Below are 16,786 nucleotides of genomic sequence, written 5' to 3'. Positions count from 1 at the left end.
GTACACACCCTTTTTCTTAATGTTCAATCGCCACCCGCGGAAAGCTGTTACTTTTGATATGGATCAACGAGATGGTGCCGACGCTATAGAAGATAGAGGAGATGCTGACCAATTGAGTGGAGAGGAGACTGAAAATGAAGAAGACGGAGAAGACATGGATGGAATTCTCCGAAGGTTGATGGAAATTCGTGATCGCTGTCACCTCAATGCCAAGGAGAACATTGCTGCTGCACAGCAAAAACAGAAGCAGCAGTATGACAACAAGCATAACTCTTTGAAGGTATTATTTTATATAGCAAATTTTAGCTTAATTTTTGCCATTTTTGTCGTAGAGTTATCCAGTTGGCAGCAGTGTCATGCTAAAGAATATGGCCAATTCTCATCGAATGGGAGGGAAAATGGACTGCACCTGGAAAGGTCCATATAACGCTTTCCCCAAGTACTGAGCTCCAGATAGCACAAGTGTATAGCCCATTAATTCAATGCAATGGGCTCTGTGGTGGCTCTCCAGCAGCAAGAGGGTGCTAACAACTGCGGACTATTTAGCATTGCTGCTGCAATCACGCTGCTATGAACGATAATGTGGATTCTCTAGTGTTTGATGAGGCCAAAATGAGAGCACATCTCATTAAGTGCTTTGAGAAGGGCAAACTCTCACGGTTCCCTCGCACAAAGAAAGCGATGCCCAAAAGACCAACACCACAAACCATTGCCATTACAATATACTGCATGTGCAAGAGACCGGACTCTTTTGAGGATATGGTCATGTGTGACAAATTTAGTGAGTAGTATCACTATCGCTGTGCCAAAATTCGCAATGAACCAGTAGGTAATTGGTTTTGTTCTGGTTGTATCACTTTATGATTTGTGCACTTTTGGTTATATTTATTGTACTTCTTTCTCTTGCATTGTTGTATTTATTGAGTATTGAGATCTATAACATAATAGATACAGCATCTATTGCATCTAGTCTATGGCTGTTTACTTCGTAGCCTAGACTAGTCTTCTCAGATTACCTGTGGACTGACTTTCACCTGCACCGCAGAATGGGGGAGCTCTGGTCCTGGGGTAGGAGCTTTTGTCCTAGGACAGAAACTCCAGGGGGAGGAAATATCCTAAGGACGGAACCCCCCCCTGGAGCTACTGTCCTGGGGAGGCCGTGTCCTGTGACACCGGTTCAATAACACAAATATCATGTATAAAAACTATGTATACATAATAATACTGACAATGTAGCTATAGTAAGTGAAGGAGAGATTCTGGCCAGAGGAGAGTTTAGAAGTTGCTGGTTAGGTTGCTTCTGACCAGAGGAGGCAGCTCCATCGATTCCAAACTGGATAATCTGTGCTCGAAGAAATGCGTTCTCTTTCTCTAGGACTAGGATTTGGTTCAAAGCTTTGGTTGATTTCTCTGCGATTTTAGCACTGGCTGTGAGTTGTTCGTTTTGAAACACGAGCTCTTCCAAGTAGTCCACTGTCTTGTCCAGTACCGTTCCCTTGCTGTACACATACTGAAGCCAGGGAAACATGACGTGAGGGTGAGACATGTACGTGGAGATAACAAAAAAACATACTTAGTTGCTGTTAAAAAATAGCAATATACGATGGCCTCTGCTGGATTCTATGCTACTACTAACATAACACTGGGCTCTACACTAATGCATGCTTAAAAAAGCTTAGCAATAATATTAATAAATTTAGGCTTAAAAAAAACCAAGTTAGTAGTTATTTCGATGGCTTTCAATAGTACTTTAGTATACACATGAACAGACACACACACTCACCCCGACAATGGAACAAGTATAGTTGCGTCTTTCTTCTGACAAGCAGGCACTATCTGAGCCAGTATCTTGATGAGCTCGTTGATCCTGTCCCGACGCCAACAACGCTCAACTGGGCGTGGGAAGAACAACAACAACTGGTAATTATCGTGTTTAGGGCATGTACAATGAAGCTGAGCCAATTGGCAAAATGAATGAACCTTGACCTCACACACACACACACACCACTGTACAGTATAAAAACCAAGGCAAAATTAATAATTAAGATGGACAATAATGCGTTTACAGCATTAGATAGCCTCTACACAACCAGTTATTAGTTATGCCTCGAGGCGTAGCCGCACGAGAGATACGGTAAAGCTGACTGTGTGTCTGTCTGTGTATTCCAGCTATAACTGCTCAACGGTTGCAATGCGACGAAAACTAACAGCTTCTATAGGCTTCTAGCCACGTTCTCTTGGATTTTGATTCTTGGATTAGCAAGTTTCTTTCTCGAGTTATGGCTAGTTTGACTCACATTGAAGGCTGTTGCAGTCTCTTCAGAATCTTTCATAGCATCATCTGTCCTCACAAACTTCTATTCAACATATGAGTTAGCCTTGCACTAAAGCGCTAGCTTTTTGTTAACTACAATACTCAGAAAATATCAGTTATCTAGCAGTAGCCTTTGGACACACCCTTTAATTATTCCTGTGGATGTAATGCGCATGCGCGCTCATTCCCCATGTGTGATATCCAAGATCCAGATCCAGATTCTCCTGGTAGAATCATCTTTGTCTTGAGGGCCTGGTAAGCCACAAAACACTACCATATATTAATATAGATAACAATATGCATGTACACAGGTCTTTTCTTCTTAGATATTATATACACTGAACTACAGATCCTGGAAGAATCAATTTTCTTCTTTCTTGAGGTCCTGGTAAGCCACATAATACAATAAATAACAACAATAGATGCATGTAAATAAGTCTTTTCTTCTCAGTGACTTTATATAGATAAGCTAACTTTAATATAAAATTCATTATAGATAACAGTCTAATACTTTTGAGCGAAAGCAAAAACATGGCGAGAGGCATTAGCACAGCGCCAGCTTGAACAATAGTTTTAGAAGTGGCAGATTTGATGTTAAAACTTCGTAACTGTACTTTGTGGGAAATGCTTCTATTTGATTATGACCACGTACGTACATGTAGATCTGTTGTACACTCTAACTTTCAGTATTGAATTTGCAGCACCTTCATTGTGTGTAGCCTTCCTCTGAGCTTCCCTGTTGGCCGCCATATCCCCAGACCTGCAAACCAACCACCATAATAACAACACTCCTCACAGTTACCGTATTACTAGAATGTTTACGAGCATAATTATGTGAATTTTTAAACAATAAAATTGCAAAACCTAATTTTGGGTAAATACACACGATCCTTGCCAGAACGCAATAGTTAGATCACAAAGGGTTGCCGATTTGGCTGATTCGCAAAGGTTTTTCACCAACAGCAAAATATTCTAGTAATACTGTATGTAGCAAGAATGATGCTTTCCCTAACACATACTGTCATACATGTTATGCAGAGGTAGGCAATCACATGAACTGTGTACTCACAACTGCATTTGAACGATGGGGTCGGCCGTGTGATAATCCATAGTTGATATCCCGCTCATCTTGGGTGCTATAGGTCGACCCATTGCATGCAGTATCTCAGCACTACTGGATGGTGGGATCATCACATACAGAGGACCTCAACACACACAACAACATAGTAAAAACTGACTATTTTTCAACACCACTTCCAAGAAACCTTATTTTATAATTATTTTATATCAAACATTAGCAATAATACTCATGGTTCTACATGTAATTAGTACGTACAAGTTATTAGTACTTATCGAGGCCTATAACTTTTGGATTTGGCAAAAAAGCACACTGATAAATTTGGTCTTCTTTATTCACCATTAATTTTTGGCCAGACTCTGAACCAGATGAAGTGCTCCTAGTGATGAGGAACTGAGATGAGGGGGTGGTCTGTCCACCTTGCTGCATCTGGATGAGGGCGTGGCCTATAGCGTTGAGGGTGGAGCCATCCTCAGAGGTCATGTCAGAGGGCAAACCATCATCGCTAGTTAGCGTGTGGACCTCCTGTGTGAGTGGGCGGGAACAACAAGTGTGTGTGTGTGTGTGTGTGTGTTCGTTATTTGGGAGGTAGTTACCATCATGCAAATTCTAACCATGTAATACGAAAGCAAACGAAAACGAAACATCCTAGGAGACCTTGTTTTTAAATGCTAGCTTTATATGTTACTTGGAACTGTGTGTGCGTGTTAGGTATCATGCACAAGGCCAAAGTTAACTACACATTAATATTAACATGTACCTTGTTCTTGATGAAGGTTCCTCAGTAGTCCCTGTCCATGGACTCATGTCTTCAGCCTCCACCAATACAGACAAATAGTTTGACCACTTGCTCAGAGCTTCAAAACTGACAGCACAATTACTTCTTCTCGGAAGTGAAAGACCAGCCACGCGGTTTAGCAATGTTATCGCACGTGACAGCTATTGTTCATTCTGCAGAGAGAGTGGGTACGCAGAGGAGGTCCGACAACTGTGTGCCTAACATTAATGTTTGCTGAATCAGCATTTTCGTAAAACTTGCCTTTAGAGGTAGGTGTTGCACTATTCTTAGACTTAGCCCTCTGTCTTGTATTGTTAGGTCTATTTTTAGTAATAGGAGCTCTAACTCTCCTGTAAAGGCAAGTTTTATTAAATGCTGATTCAGCAAATATTAATTCTAGGCGCACGGTTGTCGGACCTCCTCTGGTGGGTACGGGTCTTGTTGTAGCTAGCTAGCTGTGTCCTGTATTTCTGTATCGTGCCTGGTATCAAGCTGTGAAGATACTGTAGCTCTGGATTATTATCAGTGAGTGCAGACAGCACTGTTGACTGTTAATGGTTTAGAGCTAGTCTATAGGCTATATAGCTATGCATACTTTACTAGCATTTTATAATTATGTCTCTATCCCACACTCTACAGAGACTCAGAAGATGTCTGACTATCTGACAATAGCAGATCTAAAGAAATTGTACCTCATCACGTTTGATGCTCGAATTAAGTGGCGAAACATCTTACTTATTCTTGACGTACCCTCGGATACCATCGATAGTATTGGTACGAAATGGCGAGACAATCCTGATGAATGCTATCGTGAGGGTTTGAAAGAATGGCTGAAAGATGAAGAGAGACGCTGGGAAGATGTTGTCAAAGCTTTGTCCAGTCCCATTGTGGGCCACGTTCACATAGCTAATACCATCGAGAAAGATCATCTACAGTCTACTGGTGCAAGCAATCCTACTGATGTGAAGTCAGAGGGTAAGCACTAGTTCAGCACAGGAATGCATATCTCATACATGATGCTTAACTACTATAATAATTATATCCCCCCCCCCCACACACACACACACACACACACACACACACACACACACACACACACATACAATGTTCTACAGTTGACCAAAATCACCAGGATATCAACGACGATTTGACTGTTTTCCTAGACGAGCGTCTCGGTAAAGGTGCATTTGGAGCAGTCTTCAAAGGCAGCTACAAGGGCGAGATATGTGCAGTCAAAGTGCTGCTTCACGATGCTATGGAGATGCAGGCAAGTATTTCAGTCGGCAAAAACGAAGAAGCTAGCAATGCAATTGACCGTGAGAGTGATTTTCTCAAGTCGTTCCAGCACCCAAACGTTGTTCAGTTTTTGTCGACTGCCAAGCACCCCAAATCAGGAAGTACAATCCTCGTTGTTGAGCTGATGGATTGCAATCTGAGATCCTATTTCTTCAGCCTTGATGAAGAGTCCCTCACTAGCGAATGTGAAATTAGCCTCTCCAAAGACATGGCTTGTGGTCTGGCCTACATTCACAGCAAGCAGATTATCCACCGTGACCTCTGTGGCGATAACGTCTTGCTGAAGCTTACACGACCAGTGCCTGTTGCAAAGATATCCGACTTTGGCATGTCACGGCTATACGATCCCTCCAAGCTTAGCCACACCCTCACGGCCGTTGGTCACCGTATGGGGTATCTACCTCTTGAGGCTATTCGATTGGACAAGGATAATTACGATAATAGCTTGGATGTGTTCTCTCTCGGGGCGATTATGATGCAGATTGTTTGCAAGCTGAAGACGATCAAATCTGTGGAAGATCGATTATTCCATATTGCCCAGATACCTCACACACACAGGTTGAGGAAGCTTATCGACAGTTGTTTGCAAGAAGACATGAGGAGGAGACCATCTGCCAGGGACATCTGTGAGTCAATGATAAGTATATTATGTGTTTTACGTTTCAGCTAACTGTAACCCTAACGAAAAAATCATATCCGTCTATTAATGTTGGTATCGATTTCAGATACTTACCTGACAACAAGCTCGGACCCAGTGGAGGCAACAAAGAAGGAGTCAAAGGACACTGAACAAGTCAAGAAGGTGCGTACATGTAGTGTGATAATGAGATTCCCACAGCAACAATAGTATTGTACCTTAACATGCATGGATGCTGTCTCATGTGTTAAGCCGTAACTACACATCCGTTTGAGTGTGCCTATAATTATGTACTTCCTTTAGTGAAGATTGTCTCATTCTGTTGTAGAATTTTCTCTAATGTTATTCATGTCTGTGTTTGATTTCCACCAACGTTCCCCTGTACAGGCACACAGGGAACAAATTGGGCACAAAGATGCTGAGCTGGTCAGGAGAGACGCCATCATTCAACAGCAGAGACAGGTGAGACAAAGTGCACCATTATATTATTGCAGAGCTATAGTAGAAGCTTTGATCTCTTATAATCGTACTGTACATTCTATTAGACTGGTGGGCGTGGCCTCTTAAGCTAATTAGAGAAAGTGATTTAGTGTGCATGCAATTATTGCTACAAGTAACACTCGCTTGTTAGTAGACACTATCCTAATTACACTCATTCATTATTCAGGGTCCCCCTCCCAGAGAGTTGAGACCTCCACTCACTCTGAAATGGAGAAGAGGAAAAGACATGCCAATCAAGATGGATGGCTCGGTACAGAGTATTGTTATCGGTGACACGGTGTATGTTGGTGGAGGGTTTGCAGGCGATGATTGTGACAGGTGTACAGTGATGAAGCTCGAGCAAGATCAATGGACCAAACTACCAGAGTACACTGCCAGGCACTTCGCTATGACATCACTCGCTAATCGACTAGTGCTGGTGGGAGGAAATGATCCAAGAAACAACAAACCCACCAATCAACTTGCAGTGTTTGAGTCAGGGGAATGGACTCACCCGTACCCACCAATGAACATTGCTCGTACTTTCTCAACAGCTGTCTCCTTCAACAACCACATCATTGTAGCTGGTGGGCGTGATGATAAAGGACGTACCTCCTCTGTGGAGGTGTTGGACGTGGCATCAAGAAGATGGTACATTGCTCAGTCACTACCTAACCCACAAACAGAACTGAAATCGACTCTCATAGGAAACACCCTCTACCTAATGGGAGGGTACGATCACACTGGGAGCCAAACCACGATAGTGCACCACGTCGACCTCAATGAACTTATTGCAAAGGCCGTTTCCAACCTGGACACACCCACTCTCTGGCAGACCTTACAGGAAGTACCACTCGTGTTCTCAGCTCCTCTCAGTATTGGGAGGTCACTATTAGCCGTTGGTGGAATAGACGACAGTTACAAGCCAAGTTCATCGATCCACCTCTACCAGCCTGACACCAGGAGGTGGGTGAAAGTGGGAGATCTGCCTACTGCACGATACTGGTGCACATGCTCAGTACTTCCTAGTGGAGAAATCGTTGTAGCCGGAGGAGACACAAAACCGTTTATTTTTATTCAAGCCGGAGGACAGACAAAACTAGTTTATAATGATATTGATATTGGAGGACAGATGACAATATTTGGTAATTATGTTCAAACAGTTGATTTCTTTTGTATAAGCGATTAATTAGTTATTGTAATATGTTGTGCATTGTTAACCATCTTTTTGAAAAAAGTTTTCTAATTAAGTTCGCATATTTCGTTTAGTATTAATTGTGTTATTATTCCAACTGTTGATTTCTTCACTATAAGTGCTAATTAGTTATTTTGTTAATTGTTTCTCTTTAATTGTGCGATGAGTTTATAACGATTTATTGTTGATATTATTTTTATCATGTTGAGTTGCAACAGAATTTTATCGCATATAATTATAGTTATTATGATGACATGAAGTGGTACATACATAATTACATTGCCAGAAAATAGTACAAAAACAGACAAAATAATATTTAACAGTCTCATAACAAGTTCAGGTCCTTGGTTGGGGTCTTGTCCGAGGGTAGGGTGGACGCCTTCTCCCAGAATACAAAGTCTATCTCCTCTTCCGAGTCAGACAGTGAGGGGTGGGGCTCGGGAACTGAGGGGTTAAAGAGTCACATGGTCATAGTCACACTGAGTGGCCAGTTTACGTGAGGCCCCTCTCTTTCTTAGCAGCATAGTAGGCTTATCTTTTCCGGCCCCCAGTTATCCTAATGGAACTGAGGGGTTAAAGAGTCACACGGTCATAGTCACACTGAGTGGCCTTCTTAGCAGCATAGTACGCCTAAAGGTGTGTGTGTGTGTGTGTGTGTGTGGGGGGGGGGGTCGTACATGATTGTACATTGCACACCTCAAATAGGACACACTATAGCTGACCTTGAATGACTTTAAGGGACTCTACAAAGTATGACACAAATGCATTTTCCAGCTAAATGTACTCTGTACCTCTACCTCCATTCTCAGTGCCTCTTCTTGTCTCCTCAACACTTGGCCGGGCTGAAAAATGGCCGCATAACTGGGGGCCGGAAAAGATGAGGGGCGGAAAAATCAAACAATAGTACAGAAGACAAATCGATCAGTCAATCTACAATTAGAACTAGAGCACTGAAGTGCTACCCTCGGCAGTGTCCTGTAGCCAGGATAAACAACACATGGACACATTCAAACTGGTAGTGTGATGAAGGGTCTGGTACACGTACTGTACAATGTCATGTACAAATATTGTGAGCTAGTGTTCTCAATTGACACACGTTTCCCTGTACACACCTAAACTGCATACATTGAAGCATACCTTGTATACAAGTGCATGTACATACAGACTAGTAAGCATGCTAGGTTCCCATTCTTTGTACTGTACATTTAATAGTACACAGTCAACTCATTGCACTGCATAACTACACATTATACACACGTACCTTGTTCTTAATTGATGAAGGTTCTTCTCAATGCCAGCTAATGGTTAGCTCATGCACAAGCAGTCCATTACCAGGCCAACTTTCTAGGAAGTGCCGCTTGAGATAGAGGCTAGGCTGCACATAATTATAATGGGCGTGGTTACATATAAATGGGCTTTGCTACAATATTTTTCTCCAAGAGCTCCACACAAATATCATGTATAAAAACTATGTATACATAATAATACTGACAATGTAGCTATAGTAAGTGAAGGAGAGATTACTAAAAAACACACGTTAAAACTAGAACAGTATAAACAGTCCACAATTATAATATACTGTACACTACTGTTGAGAGGATTGGTCCACCGTTTCCATAGACATTGAATATTGCCCGGGGCTACCAGCACTTGAGTTGCTTGTGAGCACATTCTGAGCCAGAATCAGAGTGTTGAGCAGACTAGCAGCAGCCGCGGCAGAGAGACCACCACCACCACCACCGCCACCATTGTTGTTGGCTTGTGACAGCATGGAGGATTTCGGTACAGGAGTGGACGGAGAAGTGGTCGTGCTCGCAATGGAGGATAGAGTTTGTACGAGTGAGCTTAAGAGTGGTGTGTTTGGATTAGAGGCTCCAGTAGGCAGCGATGGTTGTTGTTGTAGGGATGAGACTCAACTGGGTATGGGAAGAACAATAACAACTGGTAATTATCGTGCTTAGGGCATGTACAATGAAGCTGAGCCAATTGGCAAAATGAATGAACCTTGACCTCACACACACACACACACGAACACCTACTGTACAGTATAAATAAAAGACGTTTACAGCATGGATGGATAGCCTCCATACAAGAAATATGTAATTAGTTTTAGAAGTGGCAGATTTGATGTTAAAGCTTCGTAACTGTACTTTGTGGGAAATGCTTCTATTTGATTATGACCACATAAGTACATGTACATCTGTTGTACACTATAACTTTCAGTATTGAATTTGCATCACCTTCATTGTGTGCAGCCTTCCTCTGAGCTTCCCTGTTGGCGGCCATATCTCCAGACCTGCAAACCAACCACCATAATAACAACACTCCTCACAGTTATCGTATTACTAGAATGTTTACGAGCATAATTATGCGAATTTTTAAACAATAAAATCGCAAAACCTAATTTCGGGTAAATACACACGATCCTTGCCAGAACGCAATAGTTAGATCGCAAAGGGTTGCCGATTTGGCTGATTCGCAAAGGTTTTTCACCCGTAGCAAAATATTCTAGTAATACTGTATGTAGCAAGAATGATGCTTTCCCTAACACATACTGTCATACATGTTATGCAGAGGTAGGCAATCACATGAACTGTGTACTCACAACTGCATTTGAACGATGGGGTCAGCCGTGTGATAATCCATAGTTGATATCCCGCTCATCTTGGGTGCTATAGGTCGACCCATTGCATGCAGTATCTCAGCACTACTGGATGGTGGGATCATCACATACAGAGGACCTCAACACACACAACAACATAGTAAAAACTGACTATTTTTCAACACCACTTCCAAGAAACCTTATTTTATAATTATTTTATATCAAACATTAGCAATAATACTCATGGTTCTACATGTAATTAGTACGTACAAGCACTTGGATAACTTATCGAGGCCTATAACTTTTGGATTTGGCCAAAAAGCAATCGTCACACTGATAAATTTGGTCTTCTTTATTCACCATTAATTTTTGGCCAGACTCTGAACCAGATGAGGTGCTCCTAGTGATGAGGAACTGAGATGAGGGGGTGGTCTGTCCACCTTGCTGCATCTGGATGAGGGCGTGGCCTATAGCGTTGAGGGTGGAGCCATCCTCAGAGGTCATGTCAGAGGGCAAACCATCATCGCTAGTTAGCGTGTGGACCTCCTGTGTGAGTGGGCGGGAACAACAAGTGTGTGTGAATGGGCGGGAACAACAAGTGTGTGTGTGTGTGTGTGTGTGTGTGTTCGTTATTTGGGAGGTAGTTATCATCATGCAAATTCTAACCATGTAATATGAAAGCGAAAATAATACGAAAACGAAACGTCTTAGGATACCTTTAAAAAAGCGTTTTTAAGTGCTAGTTTTTAAGTGCTAGTTTAGTTTTTATATGTTACTTGGTGTGAACTGTGTGTGTGTGTGTTACCTGGGTATCATGCACAAGGCCAAAGTTAGGGCCCAAGTCACTGGCCTGTAGCTGCTCCACACTCTCCCCATCATCACTCTGACTTATCTCTATCTCAAACTGTGAACTGGGTACTACCTCTTCAGTAGCGATAGTAACCGTCTCCACGTCGGTCGGCTTTGTTCCTACGTGTAGTATCTCTGTATTAAAACAGTTTTAAGTGTTTGCTTTTATGTTACTTGGTGTGAACTCTGTGTGGGTACATACCTGGGTATCATGCACAAGACCAAAGTTAGGGCCCACATTATAACCAACTACACATTATACACAAGTACCGTACTTGTTCAATTTAAGGCGACCCTCCAAATATGCGACACCCTCGATCTTAGGTAATTTTCTGACCTCTAAAAGTAGCGACTGCTGTGTGTGACAATTATTTTTTTATGTTGCGTCCTAAATAGAGGTCAGACCACAGCCTCGATTCCAGGCCGCTAGAAACAATATAATTTTAAGCAGCCTATAATCGAGGATAGTAGAGTAACCTCCAATTAGATGCGACCCTCTAAATATGCGACACCAGGAATTTTTCTAAACCTCCAAAAAGAAATGACCTCTCGCTTTGTAATTTAATATTTATGAATAACTGTACCTTGTTAATGTTCTTGATGAAGGTTCCTCAGTAGTCCCTGTCCATGGACTCATGTCTTCAGCCTCCACCAATACAGACAAATAGTTCGACCACTTGCTCAGAACTTCAAAATTGACAGCACAATTTCTTCTTCTCTCTAGCTAGCTATGGGAGTGAAAGACCAGCCACGTGGTTTAGCAATGTTATCGCATGTGACAGCTATTATTTATTCTGCAGAGAAAGAGGGCGGGTCTCGTTGTAGCTGAGCTAACTGTTGTCCTGTACTTCTGTATCGTGCCTGGTATCAAGCTGTGAAGATACTGTAGCTCTGGATTATTATCAGTAAGTGCAGACAGCACTGTTTTATTTTCTGCATATAGATCTACGGTACATGGTTTTGATGATATAATTTGCACACACCAAATATTTATACATAATTACATGTATATCATTGCTTATCTTATTCCACACTCTACAGAGAAGATGTCTGACTATCTCACAATAGCAGATCTAGGAGATCTATACATAGCTACGTTTGATGCTCGAATCAAGTGGCGAAACTTCTTGCTAGTTCTTAAAATACCATCGACAGCATTGGTACAAAATGGAGAGATGATCCTGATGACTGCTATCGTGAGGGTTTGAAAGAATGGCTGAAAGGTAGTGAGAGAAGCTGGGAAGATGTTGTCAAAGCTTTGTCAAGTCCTATTGTGGGCCACAGTGACATAGCAAGGACCATCGAGAAAGATCATCTACAGTCTACTGATGCAAGCAATCCTACTGATGTGAAGTCAGAGGGTAAGCACTAGTTCAACACAGGAATGCATATCTCATACATGATGCTTAGTTTATTAGCTAGCTACTATAATATTCACCCAGGTCCCTCTCATAAACACACACACACACACACACACACACACACACACACACACACACACACACACAATGTTCTACAGTTGACCAAAATCGCCAGAAGATCAACGATGATTTGACTGTTTTCTTAGACGAACCTCTCGGTAAAGGTGCATTTGGAGCAGTCTTCAAAGGCAGCTACAGGGGCGAGATTTGTGCGGTCAAACTTCTGATTTACGAGGCTGTAGAAATGCAGACAGGTTTCCCAGCCAGTAAAAGTGAAGAAGCTAGCAAAGCATTTGATCGTGAGTGTGAGTATCTCCAGTCACTCCAGCACCCAAACGTTGTTCTGTATTTGTCGACTACTAAGCACCCCAAATCAGGTGGTACAATCCTCGTTGTTGAGCTGATGGATTGCAATCTGAGATCCTATTTCTCCGGCCTTGGTGAAGAGTCTATCAGTAGCGAATGTGAAATTAGCCTGTCCAAAGACATGGCTTGTGGTCTGGCCTATATTCACAGCAAGAAGATTATCCACCGTGACCTCTGTGGCGATAACGTTTTGCTGAAGCTTACACGACCAGTGCCTGTTGCAAAGAATTCCGACTTTGGCATGTCACGGCTATACGATCCCTCCAAGCTTAGCCACACCCTCACGGCCGTTGGTCACCGTATGGGGTATCTACCTCTCGAGGCTATTCGATTGGACAAGGATATTTACGATAATAGCTTGGATGTGTTCTCTCTTGGGGCGATTATGATGCAGATTGTTTGCAAGCTGAAGACGATCAAATCTGTGGAGTTGCCCAGATACCTCACACACACAGGTTGAGGAAGCTTATCGACAGTTGTTTGCAAGAAGACATGAGGAGGAGACCATCTGCCAGGGACATCTGTGAGTCAATGATAAGTATATTATGTGTTTTACGTTTTAGCTAACTGTAACCCTAACGAAAAAATTATATCCTTCTATTAATGTTGGTATCGATTTTAGATACTTACCTAACAACAAGCTCGGACCCAGTGGAGGCAACAAAGAAGGAGTCAAAGGACACTCAACCGGTCAAGAAAGTGCGTACATGTAGTGTGATAATGAGATTCCCACAGCAACAATAGTATTGTACCTTAACATGCATGGATGCTGTCTCATGTGTTAAGCCGTAACTACACATCCGTTTGAGTGTGCCTATAATTATGTACTTCCTTTAGTGAAGAATGTCTCCTTCTGTTGTAGAATTTTTTCACCAACGTTCCCCTGTACAGGCACACAGGGAACAGAATAAGCACAAAGATGCTGAGCTGGTCAGGAGAGACGCCATCATTCAACAGCAGAGAAAGGTGAGACAAAACGCACCATTATATCATTGCAGAGCTATAGTAGAAGCTTTGATCTCTTATAATCGTACTGTACATTCTATTAGACTGGTGGGCGTGGCCTCTTAAGCTAATTAGAGAAAGTGATTTAGTGTGCATGCAATTATTGCTACAAGTAACACTCGCTTGTTAGTAGACACTATCCTAATTACACTCATTCATTATTCAGGGTCCCCCTCCCAGAGAGTTGAGACCTCCACTCACTCTGAAATGGAAAAGAGGAAAAGACATGCCAATCATTATGAGGGACTCGGTACAGAGTGTTGTTATCGGTGACACGGTGTATGTTGGTGGAGGTGAAGCAGTCAATGATCGTGACATGTGTACAGTGATGAAGCTCGAGCAAGATCAATGGACCAAACTACCAGAGTACACTGCCAAATGGTTCGCTATGACATCACTCGCTAATCGACTAGTGCTGGTGGGAGGAAGTGATCCAAGAAACTACAAACGCACCAATCAGCTTGCAGTGTTCGAGTCAGGGGAATGGACTCACCCGTACCCACCAATGAACATTGCTCGTGATTCCTCAACAGCTGTCTCCTTCAACAACCACATCATTGTAGCTGGTGGGGAGGATGATAAAGTACGTATCTCCTCTGTGGAGGTGTTGGACGTGGCATCAAGAAGATGGTACAATGCTCAGTCACTACCTAACCCACGATCAGAACTGAAATCGACTCTCATAGGAAACACCCTCTACCTAATGGGAGGGTGGGATCTCACTATGAGGCCAACCAAGACAGTGCACCACGTCGACCTCAATGAACTCATTTCAAAAGCCCTTTCCAACCTGGACACACCCACTCTCTGGCAGACCTTACAGGAAGTACCACTCGTGGGGTCAGCTCCTCTCAGTATTGGGAGGTCACTATTAGCCGTTGGTGGACGGGACGACAGAGACAACCCAAGTTCATTGATCCACCTCTACCAGCCTGACACCAGGAGGTGGGTGAAAGTGGGAGACCTGCCTACTGCACGATACCACTGCACGTGCTCAGTACTTCCTAGCGGAGAGGCCATTGTAGCCGGAGGACAGACAAAACTGTTTCTTAATTATGTTCAAACAGTTGATTTCTTTTGTATAAGCGATTAATTAGTTATTGTAATATGTTGTGCATTGTTAACAATCTTTTTGAAAAAAGTTTTCTAATTAAGTTCGCATATTTCGTTTATTTTTATTCGAACTGTTGATTTCTTCTCTATTAGTACTAATTACCGTATAGCGTGAAATTTTTGATGCATTTATATTTTGTGGATAGGCCTCTCTTTTCGTTGCACAATGTTCGCGGAATGACTGCTTACCGGAAGCCACGCCTTAAATATTTGCACGTTAGCAGGTATAATATAAGAGAAAATTAAGTTGCAACAGAATTTTATCGCATATAAAGTTATTATGATGACATGAAGTGGTGCATACATAATTACATTGCCAGAAAATAGTACAAAAACAGACAAAATAATATTTATTAAATAACAGTCTCAGTTCAGGTCCTTGGTTGGGGTCTTGTCCAAGGGTAGGGTGAACGCCTTCTCCCAGAATCCAAAGTCTATCTCCTCTTCCGAGTCAGACAGTGAGGGCTGGGGCTCAGGAACTGAGGGGTTAAAGAGTCACATGATCATAGTCATACTGAGTGGCCAGTTTACGTGAGGCCCCTCTCTTTCTTAGCAGCATAGTAGACCTAAAGGTGTGTGTGTGTGGGGGGGGGGGGGGTCGTACATGATTGTACATTGCACACCTTCAAATAGGACACACTATAGCTGACCTTGAATGACTTTAAGGGACTCTACAAAGTATGACACAAATGCATTTTCCAGCTAATGTACTCTGTACCTCTACCTCCATTCTCAGTGCCTCTTCTTGTCTCCTCAACACTTGGCCGGGCTGAAAAATGTCCGCATAACTGGAGGCCGGAAAAGATGAGGGGTGGAAAAATCAAACAATAGTACAGAAGACAAATCGATCAGTCAATCTACAATTAGAACTAGAGCACTGAAGTGCTACCCTCGGCTGTTGACATAAATAATAAAGATCTATAGAAACCAGAGGAGTGTTATACAATAGTATATATGATCTGGCTAAGCAGCAAGTAACGGGAGCAATAAAATAAAACTAGACTAGAGGTGAGAAGGGAGTTTTAGCATAACATCATAGACACGTACTTTGTTGCACTAATATTATAATGAAACAGTAGGTGGTGCCACAGGTCCAAACACATACCGTATAGCGCGAAATTTTCGAGGGGCTTAATTTTCGTGGATTTCGTGGGTTAGCAATCCTACACGAAAATTAAGTCCACGAAAATCGTTCTTTACCTGCTATAACGTGCAAGATCTAAAGGCGTGGCTTCCGGTAAGCAGTCATTCCGCGAACATTGTGCAACGAAATGGCTTTTAGAGGCCAATCCACGAAATATAAGTGCCTCGAAAATTTCGCGCTATACGGTACTATGAAGGTTATAGCTTAGCTGGTTATTTTCAAGTACAATTTGGGCCTGAAATAAATACTATTATTGATCTAAGCACACTATAATTATTGCAGCACTATTAAAGATGCTATTAAATACGATAAATCGGAGGTTTGCAACACCAGATGACTACACAAGTCAACAAAGCTCTCAGAAAGAGACCTACAATGTGTGTAGTTGTCTGACATGCTATCACTCACTTCTCCAGCATTAGTTTCTCATTGTCTATAATGATCAGATCCACTCCGGGTGCGTTGCTACCGCTGGTTGCTAGGTGGAGCTCCGCTAAATAAGCTCTCC

The 16,786-nt window shown here is 42.4% G+C and overlaps 2 protein-coding genes and 1 long non-coding RNA gene across 8 annotated transcripts in view; 1 reads left to right on the top strand and 2 right to left on the bottom strand.

The window, feature by feature from the left end:
• LOC135352068 (uncharacterized) overlaps window positions 1-15,218 on the top strand; it is a 42,524-nt gene extending 27,306 nt beyond the window's left edge. The window contains exons 1-6 of one of the 6 annotated variants that reach the window (XM_064551184.1): window positions 4,432-4,595; window positions 4,810-5,145; window positions 5,286-6,092; window positions 6,192-6,268; window positions 6,491-6,565; window positions 6,771-8,011. In XM_064551184.1, the coding sequence (XP_064407254.1) occupies window positions 4,821-5,145; window positions 5,286-6,092; window positions 6,192-6,268; window positions 6,491-6,565; window positions 6,771-7,772 (2,286 nt within the window). In that variant the 5' untranslated portion in view covers window positions 4,432-4,595; window positions 4,810-4,820 and the 3' untranslated portion in view covers window positions 7,773-8,011. Of the gene's footprint in view, window positions 1-4,431; window positions 4,696-4,809; window positions 5,146-5,285; window positions 6,093-6,191; window positions 6,269-6,490; window positions 6,566-6,770; window positions 8,012-13,907; window positions 13,983-14,187 lie in introns of those variants that run through there. The other 5 variants (XM_064551185.1, XM_064551182.1, XM_064551183.1 and 2 more) reach the window with 5 other exon arrangements.
• Window positions 1-16,786, bottom strand: part of LOC135352059 (uncharacterized) — a gene marked incomplete in the record, with an annotated part of 851,949 nt that overhangs the window by 275,843 nt on the left and 559,320 nt on the right.
• LOC135352159 (uncharacterized) overlaps window positions 1,193-16,786 on the bottom strand; it is a 41,497-nt gene continuing 25,903 nt past the window's right edge. Inside the window, exon 2 of the long non-coding RNA XR_010399620.1 lies at window positions 1,193-1,510. This is a non-coding gene — a long non-coding RNA (uncharacterized LOC135352159). The remainder of the gene's footprint in view (window positions 1,511-16,786) is intronic.

This window comes from Halichondria panicea, chromosome 1 (genome assembly GCF_963675165.1).
Source record: "Halichondria panicea chromosome 1, odHalPani1.1, whole genome shotgun sequence".
NCBI lineage: Eukaryota > Metazoa > Porifera > Demospongiae > Suberitida > Halichondriidae > Halichondria > Halichondria panicea.
The sequence above is the reverse complement of the archived record's forward strand: the minus strand, read 5'-3'. Positions and strand labels throughout refer to the sequence as shown.